The following is an 18,988-nucleotide window of genomic DNA, read 5'->3' on the forward strand; positions in this document are numbered from 1 at the left end:
TGTGTTTTATGAATTAGTATATTGATGAATTTTAAAACGTAGCACGGATACGCCATCAAAGAAGGAAAAGAGAAAGTGAACGAAGATATCGATTAAATTCGATAAATAGTGGTTTGTATTTCTATAAACCGAGCTTAATCGTTATTGCTATATTTGATATTTATATTGTATGAAAATGTGAATGAGGTAAGTATTTTTACCATATTGAAATGAATGTGATTTTGAATACCCTATTAACATGTCGGGCTAGTCGGATATAGTTGACATGTCATAGGAATTGGAAGTATTGGGATATTCCGACATTGAGTCGATGAGACACTATGTGTCGACTAACGTTAAAGTTCGGATTTGTTCCGATGAAGTACTTTGTGTACTATAATGTTAAAGTTCGGATTTGTTCGATGAAGCACTATGTGCTTATCCCGGAGTGTGGGTTGGATCCGTGTATCCGTTAGTGTCCGAGTTATGTTAATAAGGGTAAATAAAGTAAAGGTTATTAAAGTCTTGATTGATATTGAATAATAGCAATAATGTGTTTGAATTACCATGTTTTAAAGTTGATTAAGCTATTGTTTATGGAAATACCATCGAGAGTATTCTCACAGACGGTTTGTTTCGTATGCAGCTAGGTACGAAAGTATAAGGACTCAAAGATACAAGCCGATCCCCAAACTCAAATTGGTGAAGTTTCTATCTTTTGGAAAATGGCATTGTACCTAGGATGTCTTTTGGTTATATTGAAAGTATCTAAGTTGTTAAATGATATTTTGGTATGTTTTGTAAATGTTACCAAAACCTTAAGAATGGTATGTTTTGATATGTTAGTGAAGAGTAATAAGAGGAATTGTTGGTAAATGTTGTAGAAAGAAGAAATGAAGATGTTATAAACTTAGTTATCAACATTTTATACTAAAACAGATTTGGACAGTAACAGTAGTCCAACTTTGAAAATATACCAAAAATAATATAAAGTGAATTAGATGATGAATAAAATATGTAATTGAAGCTTAATGAATCTATTTTTATATGGAAGAAACAAAATTGGTAAAAGAGTTGTATTTTATGAGATATTTACGTTTTGGTGAAACAGGGTTAGAACAATTTCTGGATTCCTGTTCTGACTTTAGAAATTCACCATAAATTTTGTATTAAGAATTAGGACTCAAACTTTATATATATGGATTCATTATTGAGTCTATTTTAATTGAAACAAATGGCATAGTCATTGGATTTCTGTACAGGAAGAAATTTGATTCGAAGTGCACAAGGGTCAGAGTAGCTGAACCCTGAAACAGGGAGACTTCTTATAATAAACTGTACTAATTGGCCTGACCAAAAATTCTAGAAAAAAATTAGTAAGTAGATATATGAGTCTAGTTTCAGGGAAAATTTACGGAATTGGATTTCGAGTTTCGTAACTCGAGATATGATTTTTTTAGCGACTGTGACGCAGATGGATAGTTTACTACGAAAACTGTTTAAGTGCTAAGATAAGTTTTGTAATGTCTCCTGCTTGACTCCGGCAACGGTCTCGGGTAGGGGGGACGTTACATAAGTTTTCACTTTGGTACTCATAAATTATCTTAATGACTCTCTGCATTGTATCAAAAAATAGAAATTTGTTTATTAAGAGAGGAGATAACGAAGAAATGTTTGTATCTCACTATGTACATTCGTATGATTTTATACAATATGGATTTTCTTTTTTCTTTTTTCTTTTTTGATTAAATGGATTTTTTAGAATTAATTTACACTTGTTTTTTACCTAATTGGCATTTAAACTTCACTGGCAGCCGTCATTTTTATATCTCATCTAATCATATTATGATACATGTATTCATATGAACCGAAAATATTATGCCATGTGTACTAAGGAAAGAAAATATTTGTAGAGTTAATTAATTTATTTATTTTAAATTAATAAAATTGAAATGAAATTAAAAATAATTTAAATTTAAATTATTTTTAATACATGTATTAAATTATTATATGTTTTTTTAAATTTAAGTACCAAATAAATATAAAAATACAGATTGACAATATTTTATTAAAAATGTGAGATGTGATTAATGAAAATGAATATTAAATTTATAATAAACATAGCAAGGAAGAAAAGTGCAGATGGCGCAGGCGTAGGGAAGAGTGAGGGTGGAAAATGAGGTGCAATGAATGACATGAGTTGAAGAAAACAGCTAAACTCGTGTTTGGCGGCCACGCCCACCGCACACTGACACTATCAACCATAACAAGATAAATATTAAAAAAAACACCTGAGCTTAGATGTTGGGAGTTTCAAAGAAGGATTCTCAAAAGTCTTTGGCATTAGCCATTAGCACTAGGTTGGTTGTTTCGTTTTTTCCTTAAAAATACTTTTCATATTTAATACTAAATATATTTTTATTATAGTTTTATAAATTTCCTTTAAAAGGGTTTTATAACCTTTTTAAATGTTATAAAATAATTGGGTCCTTTAGTAATTTCCACTCAAAAGAAATTATTTAGAAATTTAACAAAAAGTAGATAAATATTTTTAAAAGTAAATCCCCATGTCATATGATGGGTTATTGAAATGTAATACCTAATGATATTTTTATTTAAATAATATTATTTTATTATTTAAAAAATTAAGTTTATTATGTCAAAATGAGGAGTTTATATTGATGGGAATTTAAAAAACAATTAAAAATAAAAATATTTTTAAATTAAAAGTATCATTATGGGTCGCCACCATAATAAATCAACCATTTCACATGATAGGTTTAAATTTTTTAATAATATTTTTAAAATAAAAATAATGCCATGTGTTATTATCATGCTGAATCAATCATTTGATGTGATGAAATTTATTTTAAAATTATATTTTTAAATATAAAATTCACGAGGTGTTCAAATCTAGTGAGCTTGCCATTTGATGTGGAATGTAGGAGTGTTCAAACAGTTAATTCGGTTATTAATTAAATTAAATTATTATTAATTGAAATATCTTAAATTAAAAAAAAATTTAATCATGAATTGAACCAAAAAATTTTAAATACATTAATCGAACTAAAATATTTTAATTCATTCAATCGATTAACGAATTAAATTAAATTTATATATATATTTACCTTTTGGTTAAAATAAGTATAAAATGTATAAAAATTACTAATATTCATTTTCTTTTTTAATAGTTCAAAAAATATATTATATGATATATTATTTATTTTGATTAATATAAAAATAATAGTTCAAAAATATATTTCTAATATAAAATATATTATATAATATATATTATTTATTTCGATTAAATTAGTTAATTATTCGATTTTGAACTAAATTAACCGATAATCAAAATTTCAAAAAATTATTAACCGACCTCCGACCAAACTAAATTCTGTCACCAACTGATTAACTGAATTAGATCGGTTCAGTCGATTAATTCAATTTTAACCAAACTATGAACACCCCTAGTGGAATGTATGTAAAAGAATTGAGGTATTTTTTAAAATAATTTTAAAAAATAGAATTAATAATTGTTTTATATGTATTTCTAAAGAACCCAAAAATTAGAGAGGGAGTTGGTAAACCTACAATAGGTCAATATTATTCATGGCGGGGGGTTTTTATCTCCCAACTCTAATAAGAGCTCGAGGGCCTAAAGAGACAAAAGTGGTTGCTTGTGCATGTGCACAAAAAACAAACAGCTTTATAAAAAAATTAGAAGAGCGGTGTTAACTGCAGGTGAATAGTGTCAGTTGTAATATTTATACTATCAATGGAGCATTAGAGTATTCCAATAATCGAACCCAATGGATTGTCGATAAATGTTTTTGTCAAGTTGATTACAAATTAAGCAATTACTAATCTAATCGAGTCGAAAATTATTAGTGCAAATTCCAAAAAAAAAATTGTTTATAAACTGAATTTAAATTGTCAACTAAACTAACTAATCCAAATTTCTTCCATATTGCTTTAGACAATGTAGATGATAAAACAATAGTTTGTTGATTCGTTAATTGCTAACTAAGCTAATAAACCTTTACTGATTATATTGATTATCACTATTAGCTAGGAATCTCCTCTCGGCATCATCCTCGACTAAAAGATACCACCTAAGCTCTCCTCTCAGTCTCACCAAGGCATATATGTCTCCTCTCGGTCTCACTATTCAGCACAATTATATCTAACTATCTAAGGTTAAACTCTCCTCATTGTCTCGTTTATCTATATTTTCCACTAGAGACGTCAATTCTAGCTTATTAAACATTTCGATATAATCGAATAATCAATTAATCAAACATAAACATTAACTTAAACTAACAAATAATCAATCAACCAACCATCAAACGATTTAGCATATAACCAAACTTAACTTCCAAACAAGCATTTTATCAAACACATAGTAAGCATAAAATAAGAGTAAAGAGTTTAAGAAAGTGCTCACTTAATTGGAATCCAATGAAGCCTAAGAGTTTGATTATTTCCCTTTTACATAGTCTTAAACAAAGAGAAAGAAATGAAACAACAAAAAGAAAATCTAATCTAAAAAAGAAAAAGAAAAAGAAAACTTAATCTAATTTAAAAATGAAAAAAAAAGGAAAAGAAAATCCTAACATAAAACTATGAAACTAAAAAGAAGTATTCAACCACCAAAACTTGAAATGAAATGCTCATAAAGTTGTAATTATAACCTACAAACATTTAACCTAACAATGATAATTTTGCCCTTAAGTGAAAATAAACTTAAGCTTTTTGGACATAAAATTGCCCCTGCAGTTTTTTTACTCGTTAGGCAGCGATATCACAATATCCAGGCTTAGGCATCGCTATACCCACAACAGTCTTGAAATGGGTGGTTCTAGGATGTTTAGTGCGATACCCATTAGTCGATATCATAATATCATTGTAATTGACCTCGATTCTCTTCATTTCAACATCGTCAAGGGTATCACAACTTTCATACTTCAATACCACGATACCCCATTTCTAGGTGATGTTTCTTTACGTTCGGTTTACCATCGACTCCTTACACCACTCAATCTCATTGTTAGGTTCCCCATAGCACGATTGGCCAATTTGGGTCTCAAAAATGGCATAAAACTAACAAAAATAATTTATTAACAACAAAACTAAAAGTCATCAAAAATAAAGAAAAAACACCTAATTTACTTGGGAATAAGCTTTTAAGTGTAATCGAGAGTCTAACTTGACGTATCAAATTATGACTGATAAAAAAGTTCACAAAGTGGAGTGCGTTGTCGGTTGCTTGATAATGTGGACCTTGTGTCACACCTTACAAGTGAGCAAGGCCTCATCAAGTTCGGAATCAAGTAAAAACAAAACAATTGAGCCACGATGTTCTTGGAGTGTCCTAGAAGACTCTAAAAGTTCAAATAAGAGATCAAATACGTGTAAAACTGACCGGCATTGTGCATGTGCGCATAAAACAACGAATTTATAAAATAATTTTTAAAGCCCAGTTTGATGGGGTTGTAGACGTGATGTTGTAAGGCATGGAGGTGAAACCGTTGATACTTGGGAGGCCTTCTAAAGGGAGTTTAAGCTGCTTTTCTACCACGAGTATGCAAATGAGAAGGCCTAATTGAATCTTAGGTGACTTACCCAACGCAGACAATGCACAACTATATACCTGAGTTTTCTAAGTTGATGCTTCATATATCAATTATAAGCAAGAATGAGATCCTATTTAGCTGCGTCGATGGACTTAAGTTGTAAGCAAAATAAAGTTGCAACATACGAATGTTCAAAACCTTACGTGAGTCATGGTGGTAGCAAAGTCCCTAGTTTAGTACACTAAAGACTGATTTGAGTCTCTCAAGAATCGTAACAAGGGAAAGAGTGGAGGGGCAATAGTCGCCGATATTCAGATAAGGAGTCTAGGCTTATGAAGCCCCGATGAGACAAAGCGAAACTCGAGGAAACTATGAATGAGGTAGGCGAGAGAAAGCCACTTAATTGCTTCTTATGCGAGAGTCCCCATAAAGTGAGAGATTGCCCCCACCAAGGTCAAACTGTCGGTGATCATGAAGACATTAGAGAAGTCTGAAACCATAGGTAGTGGAAGCGACCGAAAGCCTCAAGTAAGGAGGCTTAGCAACTTTAGAGTGATAAAGGATGTGTGCGACATGGAGCTGGATGTATTAAGGTTAAGCCCCATCCAAATGTGTCTTAAGGCGAGCCCAACTAGGTACAAATGGATAATGTGCAACCAAGGAAGGATGGGAAGAAGTTAACCCTACTCATGCAAAGGATTAAAGCAATGAGTGGTGAGAGGTCCGACAACATAGTAGTAAAAGAAACAAGACTGATGGTTTTGAGAGTAGCAATGGACAAGCAAAGCTAAGGGTAGAAAATTGGCACGGAGACCTCGAATGAGTCACTAATGAAGAAGACGTCAATCGAAGAAACAAAAGCAATGCTCCTTTAACAACGAGGTCGTTGCTAGACCGAGTGCGGGAAAATGTTAAACCCCGCGAGTGAGTAAGGTCTTATCATGCTCGAAACCAAGCAAACACAATACCACCGAGACAAAAGGTTCAGAGAGTATCGTAGAAGACTCTAGAAATATTGCTCTTATCGTATTATCGTATTAATGGGATTGTATTAGATTTTCAATTGTAAGCAAGTTTCAAAGGTAAAATTTATATATTTGAGAGACTTGCCTAAGAAAATATACAAAGAGTTAGGCACTTAATCTGTTGTTGTGGAAATTATTTTGTAAGAGTGCTATTTTGCTAGTAAAACCTTGTGTAGTAGTTTTACTTGCTAGCATCACAAGGGATGAATATAGTGACAAGAGTATTGTACCTTCAAAGTCTAAGGGTGAAAGAAACAATCACGGTGTGTGCGAATTGCGATTGAGTAGATTCACTTTGTAATTGTTGAAGAGAGTGCATATTTCTCACTGAACTAGGCTCCGCAAATGTAGGGAAATCGAACTGGATAAACATCTTCGTATACCTTATGTCTTTATTTTATTGTTTTTTGTCGAGAAGAGTATCCACCATCTCAAGCACCAATTTAATCTAATTGTTTTTGTCCTTAATAACCATCGTATTGTAACATATATAAATAAAAAATACATAGATAAATAATAACAAATATACAAATATTTTTTTTAAATTTATTTATTTTCATGAGATTTTCGATGAACTTGGGGACAAGTGTGCGTTTTAGTAAAAAAAATTGATTAATAATTCAGAATTTAATTAGTTGAATCTACATACAACCGTAGACTTGCTACCTGCAGTTATCAAGTCGTCTTCTTTATGATTTATAAACGCCAATTTTGCATGTGGAAGTAATGGGATGAATGATTAAAATATTGATTATTATTTTCAATTAATTCACTAAATGCTTATCTTAAAAAAAGCTTTTAATGATTTCATTTTGAATTTATTATTAGTTAATTAATATTTATAAAGATTAAAAATACTATAAAAGTAAAATTTTATAATATTTAAGACCTTTTAGAGTTATCCTTTCTAACGTGTAAATATGTTAACATTATATCGATTGAGTATTAATTTAATTTATTAACTTAATTTATTATTATTAATATAGGAATATATAGATTCAATTATGTTAGAACATATTATTTTATAAATAATTCTAAATATTATATTATAAAAATATATATAATTAAAATGTTAAGAAAAAAAGTTAATAAAAGAATTATAAATAATTTTATCAACGTGTAAATTTTATATTGGTGGGGGACAAAGAAGTGCATAAATATGGGTAGGGGATTTTCGTTCTTATCCCTATAATCACACTTTCCTTCAGTGGCAAGAGTCAATCATCACCGTGAAATTGTAAAATTTTCCACGAGACACAATCCTATTCTTCAACCACCGATAACTTGATCAAGATATAATGCCATGTGGGTTACAATCATAACCGTTGGATCAAATCAAGAGATAAAATGGGGTATTCAACTCTCTATAAATTAGAACGTGTATGTATTGATCCAAGAAAGAAAAAGAGCAAATAACTTGTATTTCTCGATATTAGAGATAGAGCAAAAGCTCTTTCATTAAAAAGAAAAAGTGAAAAAAAGGGGGGGAAATCCCAGTGGCCAGTAGGGAATGCAGAGAGATGAGAGGGGCATGGTTGACGACGCCTGAGCTTTGTGGCCACGGTAAGCGGTCAATCGGCGGCCGGAATTGTCACCGGAAACACGTCGAAGACGGGTGATCGATTCGCGTACATTGTAAAAAAAAAAGGGGGAAGAAACTTTGTTATCTCAATCTTTTGCTAGTTTTAATCTTCTGTTTCTTTTTAAAGTTATTTATAGCTCGTGCTTATGAAAAAAATGGCGGAAAAAGGTAAAACCGATCATCCGGCTTTGCTTCATGGAAAATACGAGCTTGGTCGAATGTTGGGTCACGGGACTTTTGCCAAAGTTTACCATGCACGGCATGTTACGACGGGGAAGAGCGTTGCCATGAAAGTTGTGGGCAAAGAAAAAGTGATCAGAGTCGGGATGATGGAACAGATCCAGCGAGAGATTTCCGTCATGAATATGGTGAAGCATCCCAACATAGTCGAGTTACACGAAGTAATGGCGAGCAAATCCAAGATTTACTTCGCCATGGAACTCGTCCGAGGCGGTGAACTCTTCTCTAAGGTTGTCCAAGGTCGACTCAAGGAAGATTTGGCCAGGGTTTATTTCCAACAACTGACTTCCGCCGTCGATTTCTGCCATAGCCGTGGTGTTTACCACCGTGATTTGAAGCCGGAGAATTTGTTATTAGACGAAGATGGGAACTTGAAAGTCACTGATTTCGGACTCAGTGCTTTCTCGGAACATTTGAAACAAGATGGGTTGTTGTACACAACGTGTGGAACGCCGGCGTATGTGGCGCCGGAAGTTATTGCTAAAAAAGGATACGATGGATCTAAAGCTGATATTTGGTCTTGTGGGGTGATTCTTTATGTTCTTCTTGCTGGGTTTTTACCATTTCAAGATGATAATTTGGTGGCAATGTACAGAAAGATTTACAGAGGAGATTTCAAGTGTCCGCCATGGTTTTCCTCTGAAGCTCGTAGGTTAATCACTAAGCTATTAGATCCCAACCCCAGTTCTCGAATCACCATATCAAAGATAAGGGATTCTTCTTGGTTCAAAAAATCCATTCCCAAAACTGTTAGAACCAAAGAAGAGCTAGAATTCGAAGCCTTCAATGGCGACAACAAATCATCAAAACCCGAGACTCTCAACGCTTTCCACATCATTTCTTTGTCACAGGGATTCGATTTGTCACCTTTGTTCGAAGAGAAGAAGAGAGAAGAAGAGGAGCTTAGGTTCGCCACGACACGGCCGGCAAGCAGCGTGATATCGAGATTGGAAGAGGTAGCCAAGTCGGTGAAGTTCAACGTGAAGAAAAGTGAGTCAAAGGTGAGGTTACAGGGTCAAGAATGTGGAAGGAAAGGAAAATTAGCTATTGCTGCTGACATATTTGCAGTGACGCCATCGTTTTTGGTTGTGGAAGTTAAAAAAGACAACGGCGATACCTTCGAATACAACCAGTTTTGCAGTAAACAGCTCCGGCCGGCGCTTCAGGACATCGTCTGGACTTCACCGGCCGAGAAGCCGACGGTTGCTTGACGGGGAGTTTCAAGATTATTAATTATCTAGATGAAAATTGAAAAAATAAAAAGAAAGAAAAAGGAAGATTGGACGCTATGTTGTTGTCACTCTTATTTTATTAATTTTCATCATGTCTTACTAGGTTCGCTATGTTGTTATCACTCTTATTTTATCAATTTTCATCATGTCTTGCTAGGTTTTGTGTTATGATCGGTAGGATTTGTGTATGAATCATTTGACTAAAATTTTTATTTATGCTTATCTTTTCATGTTGTTTTATTATGTGCAAGTGGACCGTCCACCCATCAGCATCCATATAACACTGCCGTATCAAAATTTACTACTTTTAAAGCTAATAAAATTGAAAATTATGGATATATGAGTTTGAGAATATTAAAGTATATTTTATTTATAAATTTAAAAAATTATATATAATTTTAAATATTATGTTATTAAATATAAATATAATTAGAAAATATAATAAAATTATTAAAAAATTGAAAAACACTTTTCGCTACTAATATCTCCATACGCAGCCGACTTCCGCCCATAAAGTAGAAATTTAGTAGAGAAAGAAAAAGCTTTTACGTAAAATATCGTTTCATTTATTATTTTATGGCTAAGGTTAGTCCATTTTTGGTCTCAATTATTGTCCTAAAGGCTACAATTATTCCACAAAAGACAAGTCTTTTTTGCCGTCTTTAAAAGTCTCCATCATTTATTTCACTATCCATTTAGCTAATGATCTACACAAATCTGATAAATTATGGGTCCCCTCTCCTGTGTGATAGCCAGCTCCTCGTCATCTTAAAAGCCAACAGTGATATTTTGGGGTAGCAAGCTTTCACGTTTAGGGCTTTTCAGTATTTAAATTTTAAATGCCATTGTTGTAGATACGATCTAATTGATTCCGACCACTGGCTAAAAAAAGGACAGTGTGAGTCAGACAACTGTATATGCGGTCCTTAACAGTTATAGGGTTTAGGTGGCCTCGGATCCTAAACGGCAATGGTCTTGTAGTTGGTGTATGGAAGGTCCAGCAGCACTCTAGCTGTTTGAGTCAGTTAAGCTCGTGACTCTTTCATTTGTCTATTATCGTGTTACCTTTTCTGTAAATTTTTACCACCAGGACTGATTGATTCGATCGGTCAATTTCCATCCACTGTTTTATGAATCTGGAGCAATTTATTTAAACTATTTAAGAAATGAATAAATTAATTTATTTATATTAGATTAAAAATATATTTTTATTAAAATTTATTTATTTATATTGATAAAATTAATTTTTGTATATTAATATGAAAAATAAGTTGCACATTATGTATTATTATTTGATTATTTCATCATTCATGTTAATTTTATTAATATAAAAAAATTATTTTACTCGTTAATCTAACATATATTAATTAATTTATTTATTTTTAGTAAAAAATAAAATTCCATTTTAACTCATAATATACGGATTTCTATGATTCATTTATTTGAGAAGAAGGAAATACTATTTTCTAAAACTTTTATATAATTTTTATATCTTGATGTTTTTTTTCATTTTTAGCAAATAAATTGTGTAAAATGCAAATCAAATGGGTGAATTTTGCAGGAGAAAAATTAATTAGGCGTACAAAAGATGCCCAACTTTGAGAGGAGTTTTGATTTTAGACCAAATTTACTTGAATTATTTTATATTAGCATTTCTCTTTTAAAGATATTTTTTTAGGTTATTAGGAGATATAATTAATTTAGGTATAATTTTTATACAATAATAGACTGAAAGTGAGGTAACATAGTTTGAATACATGCCAAAGAGGTATCAGATAAAAGTTTTAATTATCGCTTTATACAAATCAAGATAGATTAATTATTAATATTATTCTTAATGTTGTTCTAAGAAAGACTCTTAATTCGATATTTAAAATATTATATAATTAATTAGAGTACATTAATAATTAAAATAAATTAGTAGTTTGATTGAGAGAGCAACCGAATCATGCTATGGGAATGAGTTGTCTAATTTAAATGAATCATGCAATTGGATTTATTAATTAGAGTTGGGTCTTTTTAATTTATAAGACTGTTGGCAAAACGAAATTTCAGTAGCGCCTCTTTAGGGTTGTTTGAATGATAAGGGTTAATTGTAGAACTATTTTTCAGTTTTAATCGGCTATCTATAATCTTTTGTTCTACTCTTATCTAAACAAACTTGCAATTTCTAAGGCATAAAAAAATCAGCAAACATTTTTTAAGGGTAAATTATACTCGAGATTATTGAATTATTAGTAAGTTTATATAGTGGTTATTCAATTAAAAAAAGTTATAAGATAATCATTAAATTATTCAAAAATTTAATTTAAGTCATTAGATTGTTAAATCTTTAACGAATAGTTGATACCGCTATTAAATCACTATTTATCATATATATATATATATATATATATAGTATGATATATATTAGCTACGTAATTTCAATGCGACTTTAAAGAAGAACATTTTGGGTGTCCTCTTTTATCCTTTAATGAATTAACCTAATTTAAATTATCATGTTTTAGGTTTTCTAGGAACATCCTTAAGTTCAGTTTAGTATTTCCAGAGAAAATAGGTTAGTTTTAATTCATTAAAGGATAAAAAAATGCATGAAAACGTTTTTGAAGTCATGTTGAAATTACATGGCTAATACATATTATATATGATAAACAATGTTTTAATAATTACATCAATCACTCGTTAAAGATTTAATAGCTTAGTGATTTAAAATGAAAACTTTCGAATAGTTAAATGATATTTTATAACTTTTGAAGTCGAGTGACTAAAATGTAAATTTTAAATAATTTAATAACTATTTTGTAATTTTCTAAAATTGAGTGACCAAAATGTGAATTAAATGTAATTTACCGTTGTTTTTATTAAAATTAAAAGACGTTTTATTATTCCTAAAATATTTTCTATGTTCATATTTAAAAATGATTTTATTTTATATTTCGAAAGAATTCATTTTAGTAAATAGAAATAAAAACTTGTTTTGAATAATGGAAACATATTTGGTATTTATTTTTCCACAGGAAACATGAAAATAAAATAAAATAAATTCTCTCTCTATATATACGGATTCAAATCAAGGAAAAATTTAATAGTCAGAAAAATGTTGAAAAGAAATATTTTAATTTACGTTTATATGGAATTGAACTAGAATCAATTCATTTAAAGCTAAAATATTTTTTTCATCATTTTAGTTTTACAAAATATTTTTAGTCAAAACAATGAAAATAATATTTTTTTAAATTTTAAATATTTTAATTTTATTAGTATATTTTATTATATGTATTATATATACTAGATTATATCATAGGTATTATGTGGCAGAAAGAAAAAAATTTAAAACAAATATATTTATAATTTTATCTTTAATATTAAATGTGTTATATCGACTTAGAGTAGTGGTTGAGGCTTTTATTGCTTTTACGGGTTTAATCTTTTTTATATACAGTTAGAAAACCGTGTCGACGAGTATCGATAAAAGTTTAAGCCATTTTTCTATTCAAATCAAGATAATGGTTTAATCTTAGTATTATAATTTTTACATAATAATATTTATTGTTAGTTAAAAAAAAGAAGATATTTTAAACTTCTCTAAATTGAGTTAGGGACTTTGGTATAGCTTCAACAATCAAACCCTTTTTACAATAGTCGCATTTTATAGCAATATTTACTTACAAAAATTTAAGTAGGTTATAAAATCGATTTTTAATGTTTTAATTTTATCCTCTATAATAACTTTTCATTTGTAATTGCAACATCCACATATTATAAATACACTTTTTATAAGAGCTTCTTATATCAAATTTTAATAAAATTAATTTTATTCCTAATTGAAATAAAAATAATAAAATTTAATTAAAATATTATTTCAATAAAAATTTAACTTTAAATTTGAACTACAACACCAGTTTGTCATATTTTATGAAACAATTATCAAACTTATAATCAATTTAATAATGTAATTCATATATATTATATATATATATGAAAATATAAAGATTCTAAAATACTAAATTATTCCCCAAAATAAAGCTAAAATAAAATATAAATAAAGCAGTGAATTTTTTTTTTGATTAAATACAAAAACAGAACAAAACCCAAATAATAAACACAACTAGCGTAACTCAAACCCAGACCACAGTTAGGATGATAAACACCCTAACCATCAGGCATCACATGGGGTTCAAAGCCGAGAAATTCTTCCTAATTTTATTTTAAAAAACCAATATGCCCCCTTCTATTTCTACATCTAGGATCCGACTTGTATCATTGATAATAATAGGAACTGAACCATTATGGCAAAGAAAAGTTTGATTCATAAGGAGAAGAAGAGGCAAAAATTAGTACAAAAATATCATTTGATTCGTCGATCCTCAAAAAAAGAAATAAGCAAAGTTCCGTCGTTGAGTGAGAAATGGAAAATTCATGGAAAGTTACAATCCTCACCACGAAATAGCACACCCACACGTCTTCATCGACGTTGCTTTTCGACCGGAAGATCGAGAGCTAACTATCGAGACTTTGGACTATCCGGACACATACTTCGTGAAATGGTTCAGGCATGTTTGTTGCCGGGGGCAACAAGATCAAGTTGGTAAGGATTAAAATATCCCTTACTTTTTCTATTTATTTCTATGATCGATGATCATAGAGGGGCCCCTTTACCATTCTGTATAAATAGGCTATTCTATTTGTACATATATGGAAGAGGGGCACATTCAATCTTTGTTTGTCCATTAGTTTGGTTTCTTTTCATCGCGGGATAGAGCAGTTTGGTAGCTCGCAAGGCTCATATATAGTGGCTCGAGACATATTTATTCATGTGAATTGAAGCAAGGACATTATTTAATTACAATTACTCTCTGTAATTTACTCCAATCTACAATCTTATACTACCTTCATCTTCTTCACATAATAATTCAGGTTGCTATTCCAACAGCCTTTGTAAACTTACTCCAAGAATCGACATGTTCATTCTCGTTTCCATCCCCAGAACGAACGAGACATGATCAAATGCCTTACGCATGTTGGGCTTATTTTTATCTGGCCTGTTTTTCAGTAGTGATATTGCAGCATGCAAATTCCGGCATTACCTTCACGTTCCTTCAAGTTGAGGATGGACAGCTGAGATGCTTCCATGATACTTGAATTCATATCGGAGATATCCTTCTCCTTCAATGATTCTAAGGAACACAACATTATGATTACAAGTTTTAAAACTGCAATGCAAAATGGAAAAGAACTAATACCAAGATCAAAACATAAGCAAACTTGTTTTGAAATCCACTGTAAAACCAAATGAGAGTTAACTTCAGACTGAAGCAACAACTAAGCCTATAAACTTCAGCAACAAGAAAATCAACAAAAATCATTACATCATATATAAACGCCCTAGCAAAACCTTAAAACAATACATTTATGTATGATGGAAATATATATAACCCGAATTTTGGTAACTTTGAGAAATAAAATTGACCCGAATACCGTATCTAGCTATACTGTAACTTCAATTAAGTAAGAAAATTTCAATGAATATTTAACCATGTCGATCAAAAGCATGTCCACAACTTGGAAACATTAAAGAAGATCAAATTCTCGAGGTGAGTAATTTACCTGAGGAATACCTGTTACTCAGATTATAAAAAATGAGAGGGGGCGGTATAAAACTAAACAAGAAAAGAAGCAAATGTGAGTTTACAAACTCACACCATCATGTAGTTTCCAATATTTCTCCAAGGTCTTATGCAAACATAGTAGCCTCCGAATTATAACATGGATTTTTCATTTTCAGCTTTACCCCCTTGTATGTGTCGGAATACAAATAAGTACAATTGGCCAGAAGAGGAAGATGAAAGTAATGGACACCTACCACATTTATGCATAGAACATTATGACTTAGGGCAAAATGTTCTCAATACTAATGCAATGTTAGAAAGACCTAAAATGACGATAAAGTTTTTGTAGAAGAATTGGAATTCACCTGGAATTTCTCGAGTTACAGACTATCAATTTCTACCATATAGCCCTATTCTTAACCCTTCAAACATAAAAGACCTCAAATTCCACTTTTTACTTTTAGTCTTAAATCAACTCAAGCTATTCAAGATTAGAATATAATCAACTGACTATGAGATTGTCTTAATCACTATCCGTATTAGCCGTTCTTTTATGATTTTAAATCTAGTGTGCAAGAGACTGAAAAACAATAATCACTAATCAAATATATGAATTATTGACTAAGATGTAAAGGATTCACTCCATGCACTAAAATATGGTTTGCTTAAACAGAAACATAAATGCAGCCACAAGAAATATCATTTCGCCCAACTAAGAGCATAAGTTACCAACTATAGTGAGGGATTCTATCATTGGTAGTTATACTCTTAAGGGAACTTTTCCGAATCCCTCTCCAGCTTCCACAACTTAAAATTTTCCAAGTCCAAGGTAGGATACATGAAATGCATAAAATTAGAATAAAATGTATTTCATCTCATTCTAGCCTTCTCACATATTGAAACTAAGATATACTAGCAAATTTCACAAATTTCAATCATATTTGATTATAAAATATATAATATCTCACCCTATATTTAAAAACAAGACAAATTTTCAATTTCTTGAACACATAACCTACTCTCCCTATATTTAAAAGTTGAATCATTAAGATATTCATGAATATTTAAATGAAAACTTCAAGATCTGCCCCAATATATGCATATAACCATATATCTATACATATAGGTCAAGTTCAAGACAAAGTCACATAGCATGGCTTGTTTCAAAATCATGATATTATATGCCATATAAAATGTTGCAAACAACATATATGCCGTCATTCAAACTCAAGGATATCATATACTATACGTAATTCACGGATGTGATCTTAAACGTTACGGGCTGCTAACCATTTACGCACTAATTGCGGTGGATCTTAGTGACTGAAAAAAGTTGAAACCAGCATAGGGAAATTACTTCTTTCCCTACATTTAAGACTAATCTCTAAACTAATATCACATAAAATTTGAAAGAAGAAACAAGCTTGAAGGAAATTGAAAATGGTTACCTAGATGACATAACCAGTTTAATGGCAAACAAGGTGCAGTATGCAAAAAATTGCACTTACCACAAATTTAAGAGACTAATATTATACCAGATACTATAAAGAAGATCTTCCAGGAAAAAGGCAAACACTGTATAAAAATCGACCATAATCCGCTGAGTAAGTCTATATACTAACCTGCATTTGGAAATTTCCTGATTTATACAGAAAATTGTGCAGATTTATACAGAAAAATAAGAAAATAGTGACATTCCTTTAGCTAAAACATCAGCAGATCCAAACCCTTGACAATCCCAAATATAGTCAGAACGATTCAGCTGAGAAACTATCATCTTTTACTCTAAGCAAACAACACAAGCAGAAAGAAAACAAGCAAAAAAAAAAAAAAAACCCAAAAAATCAGAGCCAGATTTACCTTGCATGGCCGCCTCCAAGAAAGCATGAATATATAGGAAGAGGGATTTTAAATAAAGGGAAAATGAATAAAAATACGAAGATACCGGTTATGTTTTTCGTTAAAAATAGGAACAGTAAGGAGGCGTACTATATGTTCTAAGAAGCATTTTTCGTCCTCTCTTCAAAGAGAAAGGACCATCAAAAGTCACGCTTTCCTTCAAAGCTTCCATCAAAGGATTTCTTCTCGTTATTTTAAATATTCCCAAGAAAAAACACACACTCAAAATTGGAATACTAAAAGGCAGAGAAAAATAATAGTACAGTTGATAGATATTATTATAACCCGACACATATCAAAAACAAACGAAAGGGTCTTTGATAATTCATAATGACATGCAGGAAAAAGAAGAAGAAGAAGAAGAAGAAGAAGAAGAAGATAATGATGATGAAGAAGAAAATAGCCGACAGAAGAGAAGTAAGCAACCACGGAAAAGGTATGCCTTTTGCATACAATTGCCTGTGAGTGCTCACTCTCTTCTGTCAATCTCTCTTTGTTCTCATTGGCCCTCTTCTTCTTCAACACAAGACATCATCCATTCCTTACCATCATTTGCTAAATTGCCATTGAGACCGTAGAAACCAACCAACCCTCATCATATCTTGCTCCTTCAAGTACAGATCTGGGAACCCATTTTAAGATAAGGCAGAGTTAGGGTTTCCTGTTTAACCAATGGATCACTCTCCTCCCCCCTCCCCCCGCCCCCCGGAGACCCTCCTAAAAAAGGAAAAAGCTTTAATTGCATCATATTATTGCATACAAAATCAAACCCACAATCTTATTCCTTTTTATCTTGAGATTTATCCAGTCCCAGCTATAGCTACAACAGCTCATGTAACTGGCAATGCCACTCACTTTTGCCTTTCATTGCACTTCTTATTTTACCCAACAATCAAGAAAAAGGTAAAGTACAGAGATAATAATAATATAGTACCGTTCAGGTTTGGAAGACGTCAAAAGGGGTTTCCAATGAAATTTGTCCATTTATTTTACTAAATCGCTTTTCAAACCATTATTCGACACGTAAGCGGAAAAAATTCCCTACTCCCTATTCTTTCCCATTTTTGCCGCAATGAAATCTAAGACACGCTAAGCAAAAAAGGGTAAACCATCTCCTCGTTTTAGTGTTTTGACAGATGTTTTGCTTTTTTAAAAAGGGTTAAAATCAGATGTTAGTCCCTGTACTTTGAAAAAAATTAAAATTTAATCCATGTACTTTAAATTTTAAAAATTAAGTCTTACCTTTTTTTTAAAAATCTCAGTGTAGTCATTAAAATTGTAAGTATTTTTATTAAAATTTGTCAACTTGATATTTTGACTAAGGTGTCTTAATATGACGCGGTATATGATGGATAGAAAATAAAAATGTTAATGAACAAATCTAACAAAAACTACTAATAAAAATAATAATTGAATTAAAATTTTAAATAAAAAATAAAAATTTTAAATTTTAAACTTCTAAAATAAAACAACCAATTAAATCTCAAATTCTATAAAAAAATATAGGCAGTGACAACACATTTTAATCTTTTAAAAGTAAATTACTTACCTAATATATTTAATGGTCATAAAAATTAAAATATACTTTTTAGGGAACCAGTAGATAAGATAAAGACAGAATAAGAAAAAACCAAATAAAAAGTAAAACCCCAATCATAAAGGTCTCCCCAATACACTCAGGATCTAGTTCTCTTTGTTTCAAAAATAACAGAAAGTAACTTATCGTAGCGTAAATAATCATAAATGAAAAATCTCAAACAACATTATAATAAAATTGCTTTAACTAAAGCATGAGTAACTTTATTAGTATCTCGGTAAATCTATTGGAAGAAGTGAGCTAGAAAATGCT

General features: G+C 30.9%; 1 protein-coding gene and 1 long non-coding RNA gene across 2 annotated transcripts; one reads left to right on the plus strand and one right to left on the minus strand.

The window, feature by feature from the left end:
• The first annotated feature begins 7,891 nt into the window (after nucleotides 1-7,891).
• On the plus strand, nucleotides 7,892-9,853 carry LOC108463971 (CBL-interacting serine/threonine-protein kinase 6-like). Its single transcript, XM_017764007.2, has one exon. It carries the CDS (start codon nucleotides 8,306-8,308, stop codon nucleotides 9,608-9,610), a length of 1,305 nt encoding a protein of 434 aa, XP_017619496.1. The 5' UTR covers nucleotides 7,892-8,305; the 3' UTR covers nucleotides 9,611-9,853.
• A 4,543-nt stretch (nucleotides 9,854-14,396) lies between these two features.
• Nucleotides 14,397-18,204, minus strand: LOC128286875 (uncharacterized). Its single transcript, XR_008277539.1, has 2 exons — nucleotides 17,101-18,204; nucleotides 14,397-14,808 (listed from the first exon to the last, which is right to left on the minus strand). It is a non-coding gene; the product is annotated as an uncharacterized LOC128286875 (long non-coding RNA).
• Nucleotides 18,205-18,988: the final 784 nt, after the last annotated feature.

Source organism: Gossypium arboreum, chromosome 13 (assembly GCF_025698485.1).
Source record: "Gossypium arboreum isolate Shixiya-1 chromosome 13, ASM2569848v2, whole genome shotgun sequence".
Taxonomy (NCBI): domain Eukaryota; kingdom Viridiplantae; phylum Streptophyta; class Magnoliopsida; order Malvales; family Malvaceae; genus Gossypium; species Gossypium arboreum.

Bases quoted from the DNA above. Each gene is read 5' to 3' on its own strand.
- LOC108463971 (XM_017764007.2), top strand. From the start codon at position 8,306: ATGAAAAAAATGGCGGAAAAAGGTAAAACCGATCATCCGGCTTTGCTT.